Raw genomic sequence first — 23,995 nt, 5'->3', positions numbered from 1 at the left:
TTTCACTCATCTTATCACAATTGGCTCAACTGATATCAAAGACAGAGGAGATCCTCTTAGAGTTAGGAAAAGTATTTTTGTTCTTGCCTATATTATGCAACTAGAAACAATTGTAAAATAATGCTTTTTTTTTTTTTTTTACCTTTTCCAATTTACATCTTTGGTTTTATTTTCCCAACAACCACATGAGGAATAAAGGACCGATTATAGTCATCCTAATTTTCTAGAGGAGAAAAGGTAAGCAAAGAGGTAGCAGTAATCCAGTGGCAAAACGGAGTATATGGAATTCAACTCTTCGGTGATTCACAAAAATTCACACCCTTTACAGCCTGACTGGCCCCTCAGCCCTGGCCCTGACCCAGGGGCTGCTCTCTGCATGTAATTAAAAGTGTTAAAGCTACATGTTTTCAAACTCTTGACCGGACTTTCTGTGAGTTTCAAGTCAATCTGGAAGATTTTAGTGTATTTTATTTTATTTGATTATTTTAATACAATTCATATATTTAGTAACTCAAGGTAATTTATATTTTGTATGTAGTTAAACTTCACTGCATTTCCACTGGTGCCAATAAATAACTGCTATGGAAAGGCATCCACACCTCACTGCTTTTTTTGGTATGCTTTATTTTCTAAGCTATACGAATGTGCGTGTGTGAGGTTTTTTTCTGTTTGGTATTATAATTACTAAAGATAGTTTTTATATCTTGGATTATCAGGAAGATCAGTTTATTAAACTGACCACATGAAATGCAATGTTGCAAATAACTCATGCTAATGTGGTGGAGTTGTATTTTAGGATTGCACTTAAGAATGCAATCTCCCAGCCGAAAAACGGTCAGGGAAAAACATGAGGCTGCTTAATAAGTTATCATCAGTAAGTTCTACTGTAATCAATAGCCCCATAAACCCATAGCCAGCTAATACCAGTTAGTGGCTATTTATCTCCATTTCAACAATTCTAAAGGTGTTCTTAATCCCCAAGCAACCAGTGCTGGTTGATTTACAACTCTTTTAGGTAGTTGTGATTTGGAAATTAGGATGGAGTGCTCACAGGGCATGCCTGAAGAACTTGCTGTGGTTTGCTATGTTGGAAAGGAAATCGGAGGAAAATCGGGCAGTGGACTGGGCAGTGGTCTGTCTCCAGATGTCCAACAGCAAGAAGACAGGCTCTTCTCTCACATGGTAACGGTCCTTGGTATTGTGGCTTAGTCATGCGCAGCTTAGAGATGCCAGAGACAACTTTGGCTCGAAGCAGTGCTTCTCAAAGTAAAATATTTGTGCACGTGGTGATTCTGGTGTGTGAAGAATCTTTGGAAATTTCCTTCACCTCATAATGATAAGGCCTTGTTATGACTCTACCTAGTCTTAAGCCTGATTCAGAATAATGGTGTTGATAATAATAATAATGTTGATAATGACTGTTACTGAGGATTTACTCTGTGCCAGGCTTGGTGCTGAACTGTTCATATGCATTATCTGACCCGGTCCTCAGAACAGCTCTCTTAAGTATGTACCATTATTTTCTCCATTTTACAGATGAAAAAACAGAGGCACAGAAATAAAGAACACGTCCAAGGTCACAAAGTTAATTAGTGGCAGAGCCACAATTCAAATCATGGTTTAACTCCAAAGTATGCTCTTTTAAAAAAAATTATGGTAAAATACACATTTACTGTTTTAATCATTTTAAAGTCTGCAATTTAGTGGTATTTACTATATTCACATTTTGTGTAACCATCACCAATACCTAGTTCCAGAAAATTTTCATCACCCCAAAAGGCAACCTTACACCCATTAAGCAGTCAATCATCATTCCCTTTTCCCTAAAGCCCTGGCAACCACTATTCTGTTCTGTGTCTTGATGGATTTGCCTCTTCTGGACATTTCATATGAATGGAATCATACGGTATATGGCCTTTTGTGTCTGGCTTCTTTCACTCAGCATAATGTGTTCAAGGTTCATCCATGTTGTAGCACATATCAGTACTTCATTCCTTTTTGTAACCAAATATTAATCCATTATACCAATTTGTTAGCCATTCAGCAGTTGATATACATTTGGGTTGTTCCCACCTTTTGGCTATTGCGAATAGTGCTGCTATGAATACTCAGGTACAAGTTTTTGTTTCAACACCTGCTCTCAATTCTTTTGGGTAAGAAATACAGGCATTTGATCATAAACCTCTGCTGACTCCAAGAAGGAGATGACCAAATATCTTCAAATCTTCAGTAATTCAACAAATATTTACTGAGAACTCACAGCTACCTAGGATGCTAAGCACTAGGAATATGAATTGCAATGAATAAGACAGGTCTCATTCCAAGGAGGATGGGTCCTCCTTGGAAATGACAGAAAACTGAATCAGTGAGTAAAACATAGACCTGGCAGTAGTTAGGATTAAGGGTTCCTTGTCCATTGGCTATTAAAGAAAATTAAAAGCTGGTAATGACACACTGAGCAAGACGCTCTAACAGAATGCTTTTGGATGTGAGAAGCAAGTACCACTAAGAGTAGCTTAAACAATGGTGGCATTCCTTGTCTTACATAACAATGTCTGAGGTAGGGAGGTTCCTGAGAGGGGTAAGTCAGCAGCTCAGCAACATCAAGGAAGTAGGCTTCTCCATCCTTCTGCTCTGCCGTCCTCATAGTCACAATCAGGGAGAGCAGCTCCAGGCATCAGGGCCTCCTCACATAACAAGAACCAAAGAACAAAGTGGAAAGACGGCAGATCCCTTTCCAATCCCTTTTTAGGTACAAGAAAAATGTTCCCAGAAATCCCCTAGAATACTTCCCCTCAGGTCTGTTCTGCCAGATTTGCATCACAAGCCTATTCTAACACCAATTATTGGCAATGGAATGGAATTACAATGCATGATTTAAGATTAATCAAGTTCGAGGCTGGAAGGGGGCCCAGGTTCCCCTGGGGCATGCAGCCACCTGATGCCCTAACAAAATACAGGTTCTGGGAAAATGTAGGAGGGAAAGAAAAGGCTGTAGGATAGGCAGTCAAGAGTGTCCGCACGGATGTTAAGGAAAGATATCCTGGAGGAAGTCCAGTTCAGTGTTCTCTGAACTCCAGGCCTCAAGTGAATATCTCAAAAGAAAAAAATGAAACAAAACCCAAACCTCAACGTGTCCAAGACTGAACTCATGATTCCCATCAAAGTGCTCTCTTTCAGTGCTCTATTTCTTTGTGAGTAGCACTACCATTCCAGCTGCCTGAGCCAGAAAAACAGGAGTCATCATAATTTTCCTTTTCCTCATCACCCATATCTAGTGTATCACCAAGTCCTGTTGATATAACCTCTAAAATACCTCTTGACTCTACCACTCTCTTCACCTGCACCACCACCGGCCCAGTCCGAGCCACTGCCATCAGCTCTTCCCTGGAACGCAGCAGCAGTCTTTGGCTTGGTCTCCCTGGACTCCTTTTGACCTCTCTCCAACCTAGTCCTTCACGTAGCAGCTACAGTGGCCTTTTCAAACACATGCTCATGCTTAAAAGTTGTTTCCCACTGCTCCTAGAATAAGGACCGAATACGGCCCTCTCCCAACTCTTTGTAATCCAGTTCACTGGTTTTCTTTGAGCTCGAATGGGTTGTGCTCCATCCCACCTAAGACTTCTGCACTTGCTGTTGCTCCCGCCCTTGCCATCCTTCAGGTATCAGATTAAGTGTCACTTCTTAAGGAAAGCTTTTCCAGGCTTCCTAATTAGGTCAGGTCCCTTTGCTGTAGGCTCGTACAGAGGTCTGTGCCTTTCCTTCAGGGCACTTTTCTATCTATAGACTGTAGGATCCATAAAAACACGGAGCTAGTATCTTCTACAACATAACGCCTGGCACATAATAAATGTTCAACATATAGTTGTTGAATGGCTAAACGTATATATAAACTTAAAAGCAGAGTGGCCGATCATGAATGCGGACCCAGTCCCAGAACGAACACAGATAATGGCCACGACCACGCACCGCCCAGCTGCCTGGACCACAAGACTCTTTGCTCCTCCCAGTAGCTCCGCCCCTGGGCCTCGCCCCTCCCTGCTGAGTCGGGGGAGGGGCATAGAGGTCGCGTGACGTGACAGCAGCCGGCCGCTGATTGGGCTTCCAGTCGTGCCGGCCAGGCAAGGGGGCGTGTTCACGCACGCTGATTGGCTGTCTGGTGGCAGCTGGGCGGGCGGGGGCGGCAGCGCGGGGGCGGGCCCTGGGAGGGACGGGACCAGGCAGGGCAGGAGGGCGCCGCGGCTGGCGGGATGGGTCCTCGCCGCCGGCTTCGCTGAGACTTGCTCGCGTGGGCTGCCCCGACGGGCCCGCAGTGGCCGCGGCGGCATGAAGGGCGCTCTAGGGAGTCCCGTGGCCGCGGCCGCCGCAGGCGCCGCGATGCAGGAGAGTTTCGGCTGCGTCGTGGCCAACCGCTTCCACCAGCTGCTGGACGACGAGTCGGACCCGTTCGACATCCTGCGCGAGGCCGAGCGCCGGCGCCAGCAGCAGCTGCAGCGCAAGAGGCGCGATGAGGCGGCGGCGGCGGCGGCGGCGGCGGCCGGGGCCGGCACCCGCGGCGGCAGGAGCCCGGCTGGGGCCTCGGGTCACAGAGCCGGCGCGGGCGGCGGCCGCAGGGAGTCCCAGAAGGAGCGCAAGAGCCTCCCGGCCCCCGGCACACAGCAGCCCGACAGCCCCGGGGCCGGCCCGCAGCCGCCCGGTACGCCCCCGGGCACGGTGGGCGGGAGAGGACGAGACGGGTCACAGAGGTCACCCTCACAGCCGCCGCGACCGCGCTGGGAGACTGGTCGCTGGAACCTGCTCCGGAGAGGGCAGGGGCTCGGGGAGGAGTTGGTTGAGTTGAGGGTCCTTGTGGCCGAGAAAGGAGGATGGGAATGGGGGTGGCGCGCCCGTTAAGGCCGCCCTGGTCCTGGTGCGGCGGGAGGTCCCAGAGCCCCGGAACCGAGCCTTTCCAAGTTGGGCGAAGTTGAGGGATGTTGCCGGCGTGCCGTGAGCGGGCGAGCTGGGGTCGCTGGCCCGGGGCGCTCACGTCTAGAGCCGGCAGGGGCTGCCTCCCCCTACGGCCCGACTCCGCGGGATTCGGGTCGGGGGTCGGAAGGAGGAGCGTGGCGGCAGGCAGGGGGCGGCGGGGGCCGCGGGGCGCGGCCGGGCCTCTGTGACGGAGCGGGGCCTGGCGGCCGCGGGCGACGGCGGTGACGTCAGGGCCGTGAGGGGCCGCGCGGTGGCCGCGGGCTGGCGCCTCCGAGCCGCGCCGTGGCTCGGGCCCTGCGGCCTCCGCAGCCGGCCGGCGTCCGTCCACCCTGCGCCTGGCGTTGGTGGGATGTGTAGCTTTTCGGTAGCTCAGGCGGCTTTAGGGCCAGCCTTTTGACCTTCCCAACGAGAATGTTCTGAGTTCCCACTCCCCGCTTCGCCAGACGTGCAGCGCAGAGCTGGGTGCACTGCTGTCCGTCCGGGGAGGGAGGAGGCGGGGGGGTCGTGTCTCGCCTGAACCGCGTCGGGGGCAGTCGGCAGGACTCCACCTGTGTTTCCTGTTTTCCTGAAATCAGGCAGTGGTGCTAAGGTTTGACTAAGAGTGTTAGGATGTGTAGTTCGACTGCTTCAGTCAGCGTTCGGCAGTGTATTCAACTCGGCTTTACTGGCTTGCTCCTTGTTAATGAGAATTGTTCATCGCAGCCAGGAGGGAACCACTCCCGATTTAAGTACTGGGGCTTTGATTCCCGCAACTAGGGAACATTTACCTTTACCTGTGAAAAGTTCAGTGCGGCGATAGCACCTGAGAATCGGAAAGTCAAGTCACGGTGATAAAGATGTTGAACGTTATTTGCAGTGCCATTGGACGTCTCAAGACCCCTTGGTAGGCCAGTAAGTTCATGAGCCTGTTTAAACAGTGAGACTTGAGATATAATGTAAGGTATGTATTCTAGTTTTTCTGTTAATTCTGTTTAGATAAATAATAAAAGAATTGAGGAAGGCAAAGCTTTTCCCCTTTCTCTGTGTTTTTTTAGCAAATGGAAATAATATGTTTTATCCTTCAGAATAGTGTGAAACTGCATTTAGTACTAATATATCACTTTTTAATCTTTTTAAAGTTAAAAATATGCATTTTTGTTATAAAGATTTTAAGCAATTCAGAAACATATGAAAGTGAAAATCCTTTATTTTTCCTGCTGTTAACGCTTTACATTTATATACATAAATGGACAAAGCTATTTCTTCTTTTCTAAAATGATATAAACTGGGTTGCAATCTGCTTCTTTCACTTAGCCTTGCAGTCTAGTTTAAAACTTTTATCTGTCAATTGTGACCCACGTGATCTGTCTTTTGAAATCTATATTAAAGATCTTTAGTTAGTTTTGTAGTTAAAAAAGTCTTGTCATTCTGGTTCTTTCTTCAGTATGTGTTATTTCAGAAGCAAACAGCTCATAATTTTCATTTATGTAGTTTTTGTACTAAATTTACCTGTAATGGTTGTTAGAGAGCTACTCTCTCAAGGTTTTGTAGCCTTGATTGTATGGACTGTAATTTTCTAACACTCAACATTTTTAATTTAGTTAGAATATTATAGGGGAATGCTTAGTGCAGATACGAATCAAAGGCAAAACATGTTTGACATATAATGGAAACATTGATTAATCCCCCAAGGATGTGGAAATCATAAACTTTTCCCACAGACATGGAGATTTCGAATGACCTTCACTATTTAACTGGATAGGTAGACCGTTGGGTGACCTTTGTTCAGTGAATTCATTCTGAAGTCCCAGAGACTCTTCAGCCTTGCTTTCCCTGGCCCTTCAGGACTGTTGTCCGAAAGTCAAAGCTCAGCTCTATCTTGTAGGCAATCTCACAGTGTGTTTTATTGTATTCTGCCTCCTCCCACGGCCTCAGTTTGGATCAGTGATGAGACTGCTGTGCCAGCCTTTATTGGAGAGGGCGGGTGAAATTCACTGTTTGTACTGTCCTCTTGGAGCTGCTGATCCAGCACGGAAACACTGGGTTCAGTTGCAATCTTAATCTCTTAGTACTGAATTGTGGGAAAAAACCTGGACCCCTGTTAATGTTTGTTTTTTGGGTTTTAGAAGGAGAATGAAATGTTTGCAGGGTATTGATAATTATTCTAATAAGTAGCCAATCATATTTAATGGTTTTCAAATTATACACAGAAACTTTGGAAGAAGCTTTAATATAAAGTATGCGGTAAATGTCATTTTAAGTTTTGAATGGTGAATTACAAACTCAATTGATACAATTTAAAAAATAACCTTGAGGAAGCAGAAAGACAGTGGGATAAGCTCTTATTCTGTAGTTGAGTGGAGATATTAAGAATTTTTTTTTAAATTAGAGGTTATAAATAGGAAATTTGAAGCTGTATTAAAATAACTTCTTACGTTGAGGGAAGAGTATTTAACTGTTGACGTATTTGCTGATGGCTGTTTGTCATGGTCTGTTGTAGTTTTCAATTTGTTAGATAATTTCATAATAAGATTTTCTACCTTACATTTTAAATGCCTCATCTACATTTGATCTGTATCAGTAATGCATGTGCCTGGGGTCTGGCATCGTGTACTCCTGGGCAACTGGGCACGAATGTCAGTCTCTGTTTTGTTTCTGCAATAAAAGTATAATGCTCTATTCATGATAACATCTTTCCAGTATCCTAAATATCTTAAATATGTCACAAGCTCAGATTGTGACTTCAGTACAGGATGCAAATCGGATTTAAACATTTCTAGGTTTAATGTGACATTAATTTAGGATTGACTTAGATCTGTGGTGCAACTTTTCACATTTGAAAAAAATGCTTTGTTAACTAGCAAGTAATACGTTGCACAATTTTATGTTAGTGGTTCACAGACATAATTTTTGCTTTAAAGGGAGATCAGTAGGGTGTTGGAACTATGTTAATATTTACATGTGCCCAGTTTATAAAGTTCAGATAGGAAATATTAAGTGGGAAAATAGAAAAATACGTAAACAAGTATTCCTTAGGAGTCATGTGTATCTAAGTAGGGAAATCCAACAGTTAAAAAAAACACCCATTAATTTGAATACATTTAATATTTTTATAGCCATACAACCCATATTAAGGGTAATTTATACCAAGAAAATTTGAGGCCACTATAATAAAAATTGTCAATAATGTTTGAGATGGAGACCCTTTAAATGTATACAAAGATGCTTTTAGAAGTGACAGAGTTCTTCACAACATATTTACCATGTATAAAGATGCCTTTGAACACAGACTCTGCTTTAACTTGGTAAAGCATCAAAACTAGAGAGGAGTAAAGTGAGAGATGGAAAGACTGGAGTGGCCGTAGCCCCAGCCCCCGCTGAGTGCTGGCCTCCATGGACGAGAGATGCCCCTTCAAGTGCTGACCTGCTCTTGCTTGAATGGGAAAATACCAGTTTGGCCTCATATTTGAGAAGTATGATCATAAATGTATAAATCCCATCAAATAGTAGGGAAGTCTGTTTTCAAATGAGAAAGAGCGGTACAAACTGTGTAAAAACAAAAACCTTAGTAGCTGAGGATAAGCCATAGTTGGGGTTCTAAAAGTACAATGTGAAGTACGGGGTATTATCCTTTAATTTTCTGGATGGAGCTTAGCTACCATGTTTTGATAAAGCTGCTGTTGTGAAATATAGTTGATTGAGCAAATATATATATTCTAAGCTGTCACAGAGTCATTGTGGGATGCCTGTGATTCTAGGTTAGTTGGTATAGTTTATCTCATACTTTCTAAGACATACGGGAAAGCATGTGATTCAATAGGAACTTAGAAGTTTTATTCAAAAGCAGTGGACTCTGGGCAGTAGTGGTATCAACAGCAGTTTTTCCTCTCTGAACTTGTCCAAAGCCAGATTTTCCTATGACATTGATTTCTAGAAGAGTGAAATTTAGGAGTTCCTATACGTAGTGTGCTGTCACAGACCCTGCATTTCAGCTCTGCCCTTTCGTCTTTCACTGGCAGGCCAGAAGCGAACTCCGAGAAGAGGGGAGCAGCAAGGATGGAGCGACAGCCGAGGGTCAGACGTCACGCTTGACAGAGTGGAGCGGAGATCCTACAGGGAGTGTCGACCCTCTGAGACCGAGAGGCAGGCGGACTTTACACCAGAGAAGTTTATGGATGAAAAGTACGTACTGCAGACCTCGGCCGGGAGGACCCGGGGCCCTGAGGGGCTGTCAGAGGACTGCCAGACTCTGCAAACTTTGTGGTTCTGTTCCTGGCAATATTTTGCCGATTTAAGTAGCAAATCTTATTACTTCAGGTGACACATGAAGGATCTTCTGTTTATCTCAGATGACCTTAAGTCTTGGTTCAGGAAACGATTGTACGATGAAAAATGAATTATTTATTGGCAACTGTGAAAAGCACTTGTAAAAAACTATACAGGAGTACGTGAAACTGGTTAAATTTCTTTTGAAGTTTAGGCTAGGGATATAATTATCTTTTTGATTTAGTGTAACTAATTTAGACTACTAATGAATTTAAGCAAATTCCTAACTGCGTGGTCAGGTTCATGTGCTCTGCTTCAGCAGCCTGGGGTTCACAGGTTTGGATCCTGGGTATGGACCTACACTCCACTCATCAAGCCATGCTGTGGCAGTGTCCCACATACAAAATAGAGAGATTGGCACAGACGTTAGCTCAGCAACAACCTTCCTCAAGCAAAAAGAAGAAGATTGGCAACAGATGTTAGCTCAGGGCCAGTCTTCCTCATTGAAAGAAAAAGAAAAGGAAGAAAAACTGATATAATGTATAACACCAATTTCTGCCTCCCATACCTTCTCTAGAAGGTGCTTTGACCTGGAAGGTGTTTTTGGGCTGAGGCAGTCTGACCACTCCTGAGTGATGTAGCAGCATGCAGGCTATCCATTCTCACCTGTACACAGGGAGCAGTTCTTTGTGTCTTTGCTTGGCCCTAACAAGATGGATGCTTGCTGCCTAAAGTTTTTGTTTAATTTTTACACATACACAGCATGAGTTTAGATTAAATAGAAGCTCCCTGTGAAACACGTTTTAGGGAAAATAAAGTTAAAAAGCTAAGGAAGACTAGTGTATAGTTTAATGTCAAGGGAGCCATTATTCCCAAAGTCTTTCGACTTCTTGACTACTAATTCTACTTAGGATCCTGGCTACAAGTTTAACCAAAGAACATGACTTTGTCAAACTGCACTCTGGAGTTCATTGAAACAAACGAACAAACAGAAAGTTCCAGCAGAGAGTAGTTCGGTCGGAGAGGGCTGAGCAGGTCGTGACTTCTGCAGATCTGTTCGCTAGAAGTTACGCATTGAGAACATTGAGATGGTCTATCTGCCGCCATGTAGGAGGGGGAGAGGGTTAGAGAAAGGCATAATTCTGCTTTTTTTGTGATGACTTTAAATTTGCTGTGTAATGGCCACAATCTGCTTGCTTAGAGGAAGCCTTCTGGATCGGAGCTGCTGATTTTTGGAGGCATTTGTGTATCTTTTTTTTCACTTCAGGGATTTATTCTGTGGAAATAAGGAAATTGTAGCTCAAAATCACAAACCTGTGTTGCCATCTTTTTTTAGTAGCAAAACTATGAGTCTTTTAAAAGGATAAGATAGGTCTTTATATGTTAACATGAAAAGATGACTATTAAGTGAAATCACACTCATATATAAGGGTAGGGGAAGGGTAGGATATGGGATTATGGAGGGATTGTTTTCTTTTTTCTTTAAAAATAATTTCAGATTTACAGAAACTTGCTAGAATTATACAAAGAATTCCCGTATACCCTCATGCAGATTCCCCAAATGTTAACATTTTACCGCATTTGCTTTATCAACCTCTCCCTCCCTCCTCCTCTCTCTCTTCTCTCCCCCTACACACACACACACACACACTTTTTCTTTGTTGTTTGATAATCTTAACAGATTAATTCAGTCCTCGATTTATGGATGAGGAAACAGACCCAGAGCTTTAGCGATGTGTAGTGCTCTGGTCACAGCCAGCTGCCTTGGATTTTTCTTCCACTACGGCAGAACACTGTTTTCATGTTGACGCAAAGTCAGAAATGGTGCTGGGAGTAACTGTCAGTGTGGCTCACGTGCAGAGATCAGCCGTGCATGTAGTCTGGGCGTGCACTACTGTTTTTAATGCAGTAGGAATTTTTCTTTAGGCTCCAAATGATGGACTTAAGTGAACTCTTAGAACATAGGCTATTAGGAAATTAGTCTGCCTCTGCATACGTTTTGGTTCTTTCTGCAGTTTACTGCTGGTCGTTTAAAGTCAGTTCCAGTTCAGAAAGAATCACTCAGGTGTTTAAAATTTCTTTCCCTCTTCATAAGTGAGCATTTTTTAAAGTTGTGATAAAATATACATAACATAAAATTTACCATTTAACCACTTGTAAGTGTATAGTCCTGTGGTCTTAGTGCATTCAGATTGTTGTGCAGCCATCGCCGTCATCCATCTCCAGAACTTTCTCATATTCCTTGGCTGAAACTCGGTGCCTGCTAAACACTAACTCCCAGTTCCCCCTGCACAAGCTTCCTTCCTTTTACCTGTAAAACAGGTCCTAGTAAGAGAGTGGATTACAGGTGTGTAAAGCAGGTCCTAGGCTTGTTGTAAGAGAGTGGGTTACAAGTGTGTAAAGCAGGTCCTAGGCTGGTTCTAAGAGTGGGTTACAGATGTGTAAAGCAGGTCCTAGGCTGGTTCTAAGAGTGGGTTACATATGTGTAAAGCAGGTCCTAGGCTGGTTCTAAGAGTGCGTTACAGATGTGTAAAGCAGCTCACTTGGCTCAGATATTCTTTTCCTTCCTTTTGCTTGTGAGTACATCACAAATAAAGTGTCCTAAGTGGAGCCAGGATTCCTCAATGCTCACCAACCTATAATAAAGAGGATATATTTTATAAGAGGGGGATTATAAAGAAGCAATTGAGAATATATTTAATTGGGGGGTGGGGTGGGGGTAAACCTGTAGAGGAAAGAAAAAATGGTTTAAGGGATTAAAATACACTAGAACACACAGTGCTCTTTTTAGGGTCACTTTCAATCACTATTATATTTTAAATGAATTTGTTATTTTTTGGTATCTGATCTAGATTTCATGTAAATTCTGACCCGATTTTCACTGTTGGCATTATTTTCCTTGTGTGTTTTGCGCTTCATTTCCTCTTAATGTTTGGGGAGACTTTTTTTCTTCTATGGCCCTGTCCAACTTCCTGGTTAAGAACTTACTTTTCTTTTGTTGTTGTTTTAGAGTTTTGCTAGATGTTTGTTGTAATGTAGGATAGATTTTACAACAATCTCTATTTAAGAATTTGGTTTTGGCCAGGGCATTTGGGAGACTGAAAAGCTGACTTGGGGAATTTATTTAGGACAGCGTTTCTTGTCAGAGACTGTCATGAGGTTAATGATTGGTGCTTCTGTATTTTTTTATATTTTTGAGTAAGGAAAATTGTGAGTTTTGTATCTTTTTACCCATGATCATATAATAGCTTTTTTTAAATTTTTAAAATTTTTTATTGAGTTCATAATAGTTTACATTGATGTGAGATTTCAGTTGTACATTATTTGTTTGTCACTGCATAAGTGCTCCCCTTCACCCCCTGTGCCCACCCCCACCCCCCTTCCCCTGGTAACCACTGAACTGTTTTCTTTGTCCATGTGTTTGTTTATATTCCACATATGAGTGAAATCATGTGGTGTTTGTCTTTCACAGTCTGGCTTATTTCACTTAGCATAATTCCCTCCAGGTCCTTCCATGTTATTGCAAATGGGATGAATTTGTCTTTTTTATGGCTAAGTAGTATTCCATTGTGTGTGTGTGTGTGTGTGTGTGTGTGTGTGTATGTACAGTATATATATATATATATATATATACACACATCAGTCAGTGGGCACTTGGGTTGCTTCCATGTCTTGGCTATTGTGAATAGTGCTGCAATGAACATAGGAGTGCATATGTGACTTTGGATTGTTGATTTCAAGTTGTTTGGGTAGATACCCAGTAGTGTGATAGCTGGGTCATATAGTATTTCTATTTTTAGTTTTTTGAGGAACCTCCATACCGTTTTCCATCGTGGCTGCACCAGTTTGCAATCCCACTAGCAGTGTATGAGGGTTCCCTTTTCTCCACACCCTCTCCAGCACTTGTTATTTTTAGTCTTAGTGATTATGGACATTGTAACAGGCATAAGGTGATATCTTAGTGTAGTTTTGATTTGCATTTCCCTGATTACTACTGATGTTGAACATCTTTTGATGTGTTTATCGGCCATCTGTATATCTTCTTTAGAAAAATGTCTCTTCATATCCTCTGCCCGTTTTTTGATCAGGTTGTTTGCTTTTTTATTGTTCAGTTGTGTGAGTTCCTTATCTATTATGGAGATTAACCCCTTGTCAGATATATGATTTGCAAATATTTTCTCCCACTTGGTGGGTTGTCTCTTTATTTTGATCCTAGTTTCTTTTGCCTTGCAGAAGCTCTTTAGTCTGATGAAGTCCCACTTGTTTATTTTTTCTTTTGTTTCCCTTTGTCTGAGAAGACATGGTATTCATAAATGTCCTTTTTAGTTTGCTGTCAAAGAGTGTACTACCTATATCAACCAGGAGTTTTATAGTTCAGGACTTATCTTCAAGTCTTTGATCCATTTTGAGTTCATTTTTGTGCATGGCGTGAGATAATGGTCTACTTTCATTCTTTTGCAAGTGGTTGTCCAGATTTCCCAACACCATTTATTGAAGAGACTGTCTTTTCTCCATTGTATGTTCTTGGCAGCTTTGTCGAAGATTAGCTGTCTGTAGATGTGCGGTTTTATTTCCGGGCTTTCAGTTCTGTTCCATTGATGTGATCATATAGTAGCTTTTTTTTTTTTTTTTTTAAGATTTTATTTTTTTTCCTTTTTCTCCCCAAAGCCCCCCGGTACATAGTTGTGTATTCTTCGTTGTGGGTTCTTCTAGTTGTGGCATGCGGGACGCTGCCTCAGCGTGGTCTGATGAGCAGTGCCATGTCTGTGCCCAGGATTCGAACCAACGAAACACTGGGCCGCCTGCAGCGGAGCGCGCAAACTTAACCACTCGGCCACGGGGCCAGCCCCCATATAGTAGCTTTTTAATGTAACATTTTCAGCCATAAAAGTAGACTGGAACATACCTCTAGTTCTGGTGTTTGAGCTGCTAGATTTCAATAGTCATTTTAAATGTTTTTAAAAGCCTTGACATTTAAAAATATCATTTATCTTATTAAACTAAGGCTATAACTATGAAAAAGATGTGGTCCTTCCTGCAGGAGCTTTGAGTCTAGTGGAGGAGAGGCAAGTCCTCATAAAAAGTGATAGCGAGGGGCCGGCCCAGCAGCATAGCGGTTAAATTCACACACTCCGCTTTGGCAGCCTGGGGTTCGCTGGTTCAGATTCTGGGTGTGGACCTGTGCACTGCTTGTCAAGCCATGCTGTGGTGGTGTCCCACATGCAAAATAGAGAAAGATTGGCACGGATGTTAGCTCAGCAGCAATCTTCCTCAAGCAAAAAGAGGAAAATTGGCGATGGATGTTAGCTCAGGGCCAGTCTTCCTCAGGGGGGACAAAAAAGTGATGGCAATGAGATTCAGCAGAGAACAGGTATGAGGAGAAGTAGGCAGGCAGTCAGGCCGTGGGTCCAGCCAATGCAGCAGGGGAAGAAGGGAAGAGTGGTGAAGGGCCCTGGTTCTTGGCTTGGGTACTCTAGTGAGTTAAGAACCACAGGAGGAGCAAGGGGTCAGTGTTGGTCGCATATCTGCAACCTGGGGGATATACAGAGGATCATGTCCAGGAAGTAACTGGCTTTGTGGCCTGGAATCAGACCCCCAAATGAGAGAAACAGGGTCACATGAATGAGGGTCATGTAGCGTTAGCATAGATACGAGGACAGTGTGTGCAGGGGCTGGAAAGACAGGAATGCTGATGCACTTAAGGACAGACAGGTGTCCTGGAGAACAAGGGAGGTGGCTGTGTGCCAAGACATGTTGATGAAAAAGGCAAGGTGCCGGACTTTTTCCTTTCGGGTGACTCTGGAAGCACCTGCCTCTGAGAAGTGGAATTGGATGGCTGAAGAGCAAGGAGAGTACCTTGTGGATTTGGTACCGTGTTGGGTGTTCCTGCTCCAAAAATAATTTTTTAAGGACAGGCAGAGAAGGAGAAGCCGGAAAAAGTCAGAGGAAAATTAGTAGTCAGTAGTGTCAAATGTTGAATAGGGGTCAAATGACATAAAGACAAGTCGCTATTGGATTTAACGGCAAAAAGGTCATCTTCAGCTGTCCTGGGAAGTGTATGCGGAGCAATGGGGGCAGAAGCCAGGTTGTTGTGAGTTAGTGTTGTCAACCTCAAATGTCACTGACTGGTTGTGGGGGGGTGGGGCGGCGCATGATGTGAAGTTTGACTCTTTTTCTCATTATACAAAACATTCCAAATTTAACTTAAATATTTAATATTAGAACTAGAATGAACCTTAGAGTTTCTTTATCTAACCTCCTCATTTTATAAATGAGCAAACCAGATCCAGAGAGAGAAAAGGGTGCCCCGCTACAGATTAGTATAAGACCTGCCCAGGACTCATAGCTGACTTCTCCGCTTAGCAGCTCTAAGATCTTGGGCAGGTTACCTACCTTCTCTGTGCCTCAGTTTCCTCATCTGCAGGCAGAGTTGTATGTTATAGATTTGTTTGTGAAAATTAAATTACTGTATGTGAACTGCTCAGAACAATGTCAGGGATGGTATGTGTTCAGTAAAAGTTAACTGTTTATTATTCAAGCCACCATTCTTTCTAATACACTGTAGCCATAATGTCCTTCTAGAATTTTTTTCTCAAAAAAGTCTTAGCTCTTTAATCCAATTCACCCCTTCTTACTCTGTGCGTCTCTTTCCAGACCAATTGACAGGTTTGATCGAGACAGACTGCTGAGAGGACGTGGAGGCCCACGAGGGGGCATGCGAAGCAGAGGCAGAGGTGGGCCTGGGAGCAGAGCTTTTGACGGTTTTGACCAGAGAGGGAGACGAGAATTTGAAAGATATGGTGGGAATGATAAAACGTAAGTTTCTTTGTAAATGTTATTTTGCTGTAAGATCTTGGTAATACGTGGTATGAATCTGTTTGTTAAGTGTTGATATTTAGTTGACTTTATGTTAGTATAGTGTTGATCCTGAGGGAGCTGATCCTGGGAAAGCTTTTATGATCAACTTTTCTGATTTGGAGATTGACTGGAGACCAGCTTCCAGTTTAAAGGGACATTCTTTCTTTCTCTAGAGCAATGAGAACTGAAGACAACGTGGGTGGATGTGGAGTTCGCACCTGGGGCTCAGGTAGAGATACCAGGTATGGTGCAAATATCTGCCTCCTGTGAGCCTACAGTTCAGTGGAAGTCTCTGGATCTTTGTTCGCCTTTCTTAAACATTACGTTTTATGTGCTGTGCTTCGGTATCTTCATACTTGTGTACCCTTATGTAGAGATTGATTTTAGGCTTTTGTTTAGTTTAATCGAGTTTAAAATCAATGCTCAACTTCAAAAACTTAGTGAGATAACTTTTGAAATGGGCTTGTTATGTTGCAATTTGATTTGAAAACTCCTTTTAAAATTCTTTTATTTTATCTTATTTTAGTCAAACAAATCTGTGTATTTGCTGATGCCCCATGCATGTGGCACCGTACATTTGCATATGCCTCAGAATGCTTTTTAAATTCCTGGATAGTCTGTGCTGTATTTGTCTGTGACCTTCCAAAGTTCTTGTATGCGTTGCGTCCTGATTTTGTGTAATCATTTGCAGATCGAAGCTCAATGACAGGTTCCCCCTAAGGCTCAAATTTGACGTTTCTCTGTGGCTTCATGGTGTCTCAGCTCGGTGCTGGTTTTGCTAATTAGAGGAGCAACTTGGTTTGCCGTTTCCTGGCCGCAGACGTGGTGCCTTCCTGGTGTCTCCAGAGGAATGGGCAGATGCACTCGGCAGGTCAGGGAGAGGCGGGGGTGCGTTGCAAGGCAGGCTTCCCACAGTTTGAAGGCTTGAGGGCATCCAGACTTCCATTTTTCTTCCTTTGGAGACTATAAGCTTTTTACATAAAATATTTTCCTTAAATTGTTGTCCTTAAAGACAGATGTACAAAACAGTACCAAATGTCATATTAGATTTACTACCACTGCACATCTGTATTGTCCTTGAAAGGAGGAGAAATGTTGAATGCCTGAGTCTGGGGTTCCATAGGATTTTGATTGCAAATCTTTAAATTTTGTTTTATTTTACTTTGATAATATGTATATAAAAGTAATACCTTCTGAATCATCTGATTTACCACCTTATCTAATACTACACTCCATTTTAGTTTGCATTTGGACTTAAAATCATTTTGGCTCCAAGTAATTATGTGCACCCTAAGGGGTACATAAAGCATTGGCTTTATAATATGAGGAGGTGACCATGTGTGGTCCTGGTGGACTGGCATGCCCTGATGTTAAAATGACACATGCCCCATGTCCTTTTGGGTTGCTTTGTGAGTTATAAAGTCAAAGCTCTTAGGTGGTAATAATATGTAATTGAAAGATTTTCGTAGAGTAAGGCTTGAATAATTTATTTAATAAATTGAGATTTTAATTTTGATTTTGATCATGAAAACAGTATAGGACAGTGAAGTTATGTGCTACTTTTGATTAATGAGAAAAGAGTAGAGGTGCGCCTAACGCAGTAAGTGATGTGTTCATGGCTGGCAAGGCCAGGTGGTGCCCAGTGCATTGTGGGTGTGAGAGTTTGCTGTGGTTAGTATTCTTATTTGAAGACTTGGTGGTAAATAGATCTGTGGACAAGATGCTTTCAAAATGGTGTGACTGGGCCATTTCCAGTGTTACTGGTTTCCTTCAGCAGTTTGATCCTGAGTGCCTGTGCTGAAAAATAGAATTTTGTCTGGCTGCAGTAATTAAAAAAGTATAATATCAGATATTATTTCCTTGTTACCAGTTGGAATAGACACCCACGAATGCAGTTTTCAACAGTACTGCCTTCCAACTTTTATGGTGAAGAGCAAGACAGATTATGTAGTAATCAAGCAACATTTGATTAAAATCTGGTCACTGTCTTAGATTTGGTTAAGTGTGAAGTCTGATTGAATTTGAACTAGATAACAAAGCCTAGAGGTGTTTAACATCATTTTGTGGAATGTACTTGCACAAACAGGCATTTTCTGTATTAGTATAACTGAAGTCAAAGTACAGACATGGGCCCTGGAGCTGTATCTTTCTTCTAAGAAATCCAACATTGATGATTTACTTTGAACAGAATAACAAAATCCACCAATAAATTGTTGCTAATTTTGAAACTTCATAGTTTTCTCGTTTTGGTCATTTGGTTCTGTAAGAGCTATAAGCACAACATTAGTTTTATGTTTATTCATAAGATAATTTAGGTTAATACAAGAGGGAGAGCTCTGGTTCTTTTCTTTAAAATCAATTGCTCAAGTTCAAGAAATGCTGGTTTTTACAAGGTCTGTTTGTTTTGTATTCTGCTTTTCTTCCTTCCCCTTACCTTCAGAGCCCTTTCGTGATTTTTCATTGTTGAGAGCTAAGAACTGTCAGTAAACCTGTGCTTTTTATCCCCTGGCGTTATTATGTGGCCAGGGGATAAAGAGAAAGTTGGAGTCAGTCAGCCCTGCCCCTGCTGCTAGCCTTTGGGGCTCAGGATGCCAGGAGCCCTGTGCCCCTGCTGGGCTCAGGCTGCTGTCAGAGGCCACCTTGTGAAGGGCGGGCGCCCCGCAGAGCGGCAGCTGTGTCCTTCCACACTCAGAGTGCATTTGATTTAGGACCTTTTTTAAAAGTGAAAGTTAATTATTCAAATTTTGTGTTGAAAAACAGGGTTTTTTTTTGTTAAGTTGATACAATAGCTTTGAGTTGAGAATAAAAAAAATTTTAATGTAAAAGGTCTATTCTGTTATTACAATTCAATTTATGTGTACTTTTAAAAAAAATACCTTATTTTATGAAGCTTTTCCTGAACTGGGGATGAAAAAGTCCTAGGTTCTGTATGTAGAGAGTAAAATATTTCTAATGGATATACTTAAGTTGACTAATTTTAGCGTTTTCTTGAAGATGAAATTTCTTTGCTAGGACCTGCTTTTCTAAGTAATGTTCAGATAGGATTAATGTTAACATAAAAAGGAAGAATTAAGATCACGTATATTAAAATTCAAGTGGTTTTTCATTGTGCTGTGCTGTCTAATCTGTAGATGGCGTATGTACATGTGGGGTGTGTAAACTGATGTGTCAGAGCCTTCTTCTGGTGTAGTGATCACCAGCTTGTTTGCAATCCAGTACACTCATTTTTGTGGAGTGTTTCCGCTGTCTACCATTTTCTAAAACTTTGAGATAGCATAGTCTTATCTATTGTAAGTCATTCAACAGTTGTGGGTTGGGAATTTTTATGGCTCCTGTTAATATTTGGAATTTCTTAGGATAATAAGAGTTTTGAATAATTGTTCTGGTCCCTTAGAGCCTATTTTTAGTTTTAGGCCATTCATTGACTAAAATTCTCATTTGAGAAACTTCTGTTTCTCACAATACTTTTCACATTTTTGGAAAATTTGTATGAATTAGCAATTACAAGTGTTTTCTTTTTTTCATTTTGATGTGGGTTACTTTATGTGTAATTCCTTGGAGGATATTTACTTAAGAAAAAGGACACTGAAAGCTGTTTTCTTCTGTCTTGAATATATAAGGGCACTGATGTGAACATATCTGTGTGACTGCTTTTCAGTGATGGGGAGCCAGCTGCGCCCATGGAAGAGGCCGCCGTGGCGGAGGAGTCCCTGGGCCCCCTGGAGGAAGAATCTCCAGCCAAGTGCGTGTTCCCTTCATGTTCCCCATTGGGTTTGTTGGTCTTTTTCCTAACGATTTCTAAGAGCTCTGCACAGAGCAGAAAGTTCAGCATTTTGTCATACCACCAAGGGTTGATCTTCTTAATGTATTAGCAAATAATTGTACTAATTAATAATCAGTTTAAATAATCCAATGAATAATTATTAATAATAATTAATGGATTAAATTCAAGAATTCTGCCTTGTGCCCACAACCTCTTTTCTCTTAGCAGCGTGTACTGTGACTAGCCTGTCTCTCATCAGGACCCCCATCTCTTGTCCCTTTGCTCTCTCCCAGTCCCTCCTCCCTCTTCTCCTCATGGAACTGGGGTGTCTGGTCCATCTCTAGTACCCTTGCCAAGTGTTTGAACTCCCTTGCTCCTTGGATCTTCTTTTGTACTTTGCCGTCAAAACCCACGTCCTGGGTGACTGCTGGCTATCTGCCTTTACCACACACTGAGCACTGCAAGTCAGCAGCAGAGCCGGCGGGAATCCCCGTAAATTCTCGATCACCGGCGTTCTGAAATGAACTCTCAACACTGCCCAGCAATCCCATTCCTTGCATTCATTCTTTCTCCCCTCCACCCTGACAATGACTCATTCAATCCTTCTTGTCTCCTCAAAGCCCTGACACTGCCCCACACTTCCCCCTTCCCCCTTCCCAGTCCTCCCCACAGCCACACCTTCTCTTTCATTTTCTGGATACAGCTTTTCTCCTCCTATGTCACAGAGAAGTTAGGAGCCATCAGATGAGAGCTTCATTATCTTCACATCCCCAAAGGAACAAAGCTGCCTACACTTGCACGCCTCCTAGTGCCTCCTCTCGTGGTGTACCGGAGGCCCCATCTCCTCTGCCTCTTGGGCTTTGGATCCTGTTTCCTATAACTTCACAGAAATCTCATACCATCAGTTAGTTCCTCTCTTTTCAGGTATGCTCACCTCCTTCCTCCCAACTCTGATCTTCCTATCAACGTTTTAAACCTGCTTAATCTCTCCAGTTTAAATCTTCTCCTCTTGCCCCACATTCTCAATTAGCTACAGTTTTCAGGGTTGTGTGTACTCTCCATTCATTTCCTCCCCTCACTTAATCCCCTCCTCACTCCAGGTCTGGCTCTGTCCTCACTGCCCTTCTGAAACAGTTACCACATGTCTCCAGACCTAATGGACATTTCTGTCTGCATCTTTCTTGTCCTGTCAGAGAATTTGACTTTATTGATTTCTTCTTACACCCACCCTCCCATTGGTTTCTGTGGTACCCACACTCCTTTGGATTTCCTTCTGCCTCTCAGCTCCTCTGCAGGTTCATCTTTGTCTTTCTGGTCTTTTAAACTGTCAAGTTCTTCAGGCCTTTGCCGTAGGTCCCCTTCTCTGTCTCTGGCATCTCTTTACAGGATCTTAGGCATCCCTACATCTTGAATTGTCATTTATACACTGACTCCAGAATATACACCTCTGGCTCTAACCTTCAATGTGGGCTCCAGACCTGTGCTTCCATCTGCCTACTGAACACCTCACCTGGGACATCCCAAATGCTCCTCATGCTCAGCATCTCAAGGACTGATGTCCACAGACCTCTGGTCCTCATTAGGTTTCCATCTTGTAGAACAGCATTGCCTTCCATCCATCTGCACAAAGCAGAACCCTAGGAGTCATAATCCTTGAGACTTCTTCTTGACCCCCTCCTTCCCCAAAATCCAGTCTGTTGCCTGCCCTGGTGATTCGTACCTTCTGATATCCACCATCTCCACTCAACACCACAGTGTCAGCTACTGTCATCTCCTCTATCACCAGAGCTCCTAATGGGGCACCCTGCATTTTTACTTTCTACCAACCCGTTTCCACACCAAAGTGGCTTTCACACTGGCATTCCAATTGTCATGCTCCCACCACTTGCATAAGACCCCCAGTGGCTTCCTGTCCTTTTTCTGTCCCTTGTCCTGACCTGTGCGGTCCTGTGTGGTCTGGCCCCTGCAGAGCCCTCAAGTTCAGCTGCTGCTCCTATGCCTTCTCCAGGTTCACCACATGGCCCTTATCTCGTGTCCCAAACACCTTGCCCACCCCTACCTCCACGCCTGCCATAGAGCTTTTGCAAGTGCTGCTTCCTTTTTTCCTGTACCTCTCCTCCAAATCCCCTTCACCTATTTAGCTCTTACTTTCCTTCAGCTGCCAAGAGGCAGGCTGTCTAGTGGTTAAGAGCACAGACTCTGAGCCACTATGCTGGGTGCACATCCCAGCTCTGCCACTTACTGGTTGGCGCAAGTTGTTTACTCTCTCTGTGCCTCAGTTTTCTTCATCTGTAAAATGGGAATAATAATTGTACCTACATCAAGGGCTGTTAGAAGGATTGGTTGGGGGGCTGTGTGTGTGTGTCTAGAGTGGGGCCTGGCATGTAGTTAGTGCTGTAACTTACATGTAACTACATGTAAGTATCTGCTGTAATTGTTGCTTATTGCAAGAGTAAAATGCTACAATGATTGATGATTATGAAAGCTATTAATTTACAATTTGAAAAAACTAAGAAATGTATTAAAGAGATAGATTAACAGTTATATGAATATTTAGACAGTGAGTTAATTAAGGAAATAGATTAACAGTTTATCCGAATGTTGAGAAAATGAGTTAACTAGATACCTTCAGGAAAAATTATATACTTTTTGAGCCAATAAACCATTTATACAAATTCAGGTAAATAAGGCAGAATATTAGAGAGTAAGTTATAGCATAATTCTAATCTATAGAATTGATTGAGGTACTCTAGCATTCACATTAGACAAAATAATTTGTTCAATCAGTTACTCTGAGAGACAAAATAATACTTAATGATTGGGTGGCAGTCTTATTGTCTGCAATAACCTAGCAGAGCCAGCCAGCAAATCTCCCTCTCTCTTCTCTGCTGACTGTAGTGGACAGTGAGCATCTGGTTAGAATGGCAGGAGCTGCACACAGAGCAGCCACCCCAGCCGTGTAGTGGCTGACTGCGCTGAGAGATTCTTGTTTCTGTACTGCTTTGTCAAACTTTAAAATTATTACTAAAATTTCTAATAATAAAATTAGAATATTTTGATATCAAAATTAGGCTTGTATGTGAGAAATGCCTTTGAAGATGGTGATGCTCTCTGATCGCGGCTTTGTCTGAATGTTGATCTAACACTCAAGCTTTCAACATTCAGCCAAAATGTACATCCAGTGCACCTCTTGGTGTAGAACTTCTTGATAGGTCAGTTTAATGCACCCTTACTTATGTTCAAACATACAACCCAAAGTACATACGTTTTCCTCAAATTGGACACATTTTGTTGATAATTATATGTGCTGTGCCCTTCCTCCTTTCGTTACAGAAGCATTGCGAGTTCCTTGTCACGTGGTATTCTAATGTCCAAGGATACCTGTCTCAACTTCTTATATTTTGGTTTAAGAATAAACCTAACATTTATCGAGCATTTGTTGTGTGCCAGGAACTGCTCTAAATGCTTCCATATCATAACTCATTCACCCCTTTGCTGACTGTGAAGGAGAAGTTACTGTTACTATTCTGATGCTGAGACATAGAGGTTAAATCACTTGCTAGTAAGTGGCAGAGCCAGAATTTGAACCAGGTGTGGTGGCACGAACATTCTTGCTCTTCTCTGTAGTGAATGGTAGGAACAGTTAAAAGTGCCGTTTAGACTAACTTAGTGTTAGGAACTGAAAGGGGAGAAGATGTTGGTTCTATAAGCAGAGGAAGAGTTGCCAGGATCACTGAGGATTTCCCTATTCAGTAATGTGCAGCAACAGCTCCCTTCCTTCCTTAAAAATAAAATACTCTTTGGGGCTGGCCCAGTGGCGCAGTGGTTAAGTGCACACGTTCCGCTTCGGTGGCCCGGGGTTTGCGGGTTCAGATCCCAGGTGCGCACATGGCACCACTTGTCAAGCCATGCTGTGGTAGGCGTGCCACATATAAAGTGGAGAAAGATGGGCATGGATGTTAGCTCAGGGCCTGTCTTCCTCAGCAAAAAGGGGAAGATTGGCATCAGATGTTATCTCAGGGCTAATCTTCCTCAGGAAAAAAAAATACTCTATGAAAGGAGAATGTTGAAGGAGCATTATTACAAAATTCATAGCAATACAGGCCCACCTTAACAAACAAGAAAAATCTCAAATAAACGATCTTAAACTACACCTAACAG

The 23,995-nt window shown here is 42.8% G+C and overlaps 1 protein-coding gene across 1 annotated transcript in view; it reads left to right on the top strand.

The window, feature by feature from the left end:
• The first annotated feature begins 4,207 nt into the window (after nt 1-4,207).
• HABP4 (hyaluronan binding protein 4) overlaps nt 4,208-23,995 on the top strand; it is a 40,291-nt gene continuing 20,503 nt past the window's right edge. Inside the window, exons 1-5 of the mRNA XM_046664762.1 lie at nt 4,208-4,696; nt 8,967-9,129; nt 15,868-16,029; nt 16,245-16,313; nt 19,730-19,813. Of these exons, the coding sequence (XP_046520718.1) occupies nt 4,327-4,696; nt 8,967-9,129; nt 15,868-16,029; nt 16,245-16,313; nt 19,730-19,813 (848 nt within the window). The 5' untranslated portion in view covers nt 4,208-4,326. The remainder of the gene's footprint in view (nt 4,697-8,966; nt 9,130-15,867; nt 16,030-16,244; nt 16,314-19,729; nt 19,814-23,995) is intronic.

The sequence above is a fragment of the Equus quagga genome, chromosome 6, assembly GCF_021613505.1.
Source record: "Equus quagga isolate Etosha38 chromosome 6, UCLA_HA_Equagga_1.0, whole genome shotgun sequence".
In the NCBI taxonomy this organism is placed as follows: domain Eukaryota; kingdom Metazoa; phylum Chordata; class Mammalia; order Perissodactyla; family Equidae; genus Equus; species Equus quagga.
The sequence above is the reverse complement of the archived record's forward strand: the minus strand, read 5'-3'. Positions and strand labels throughout refer to the sequence as shown.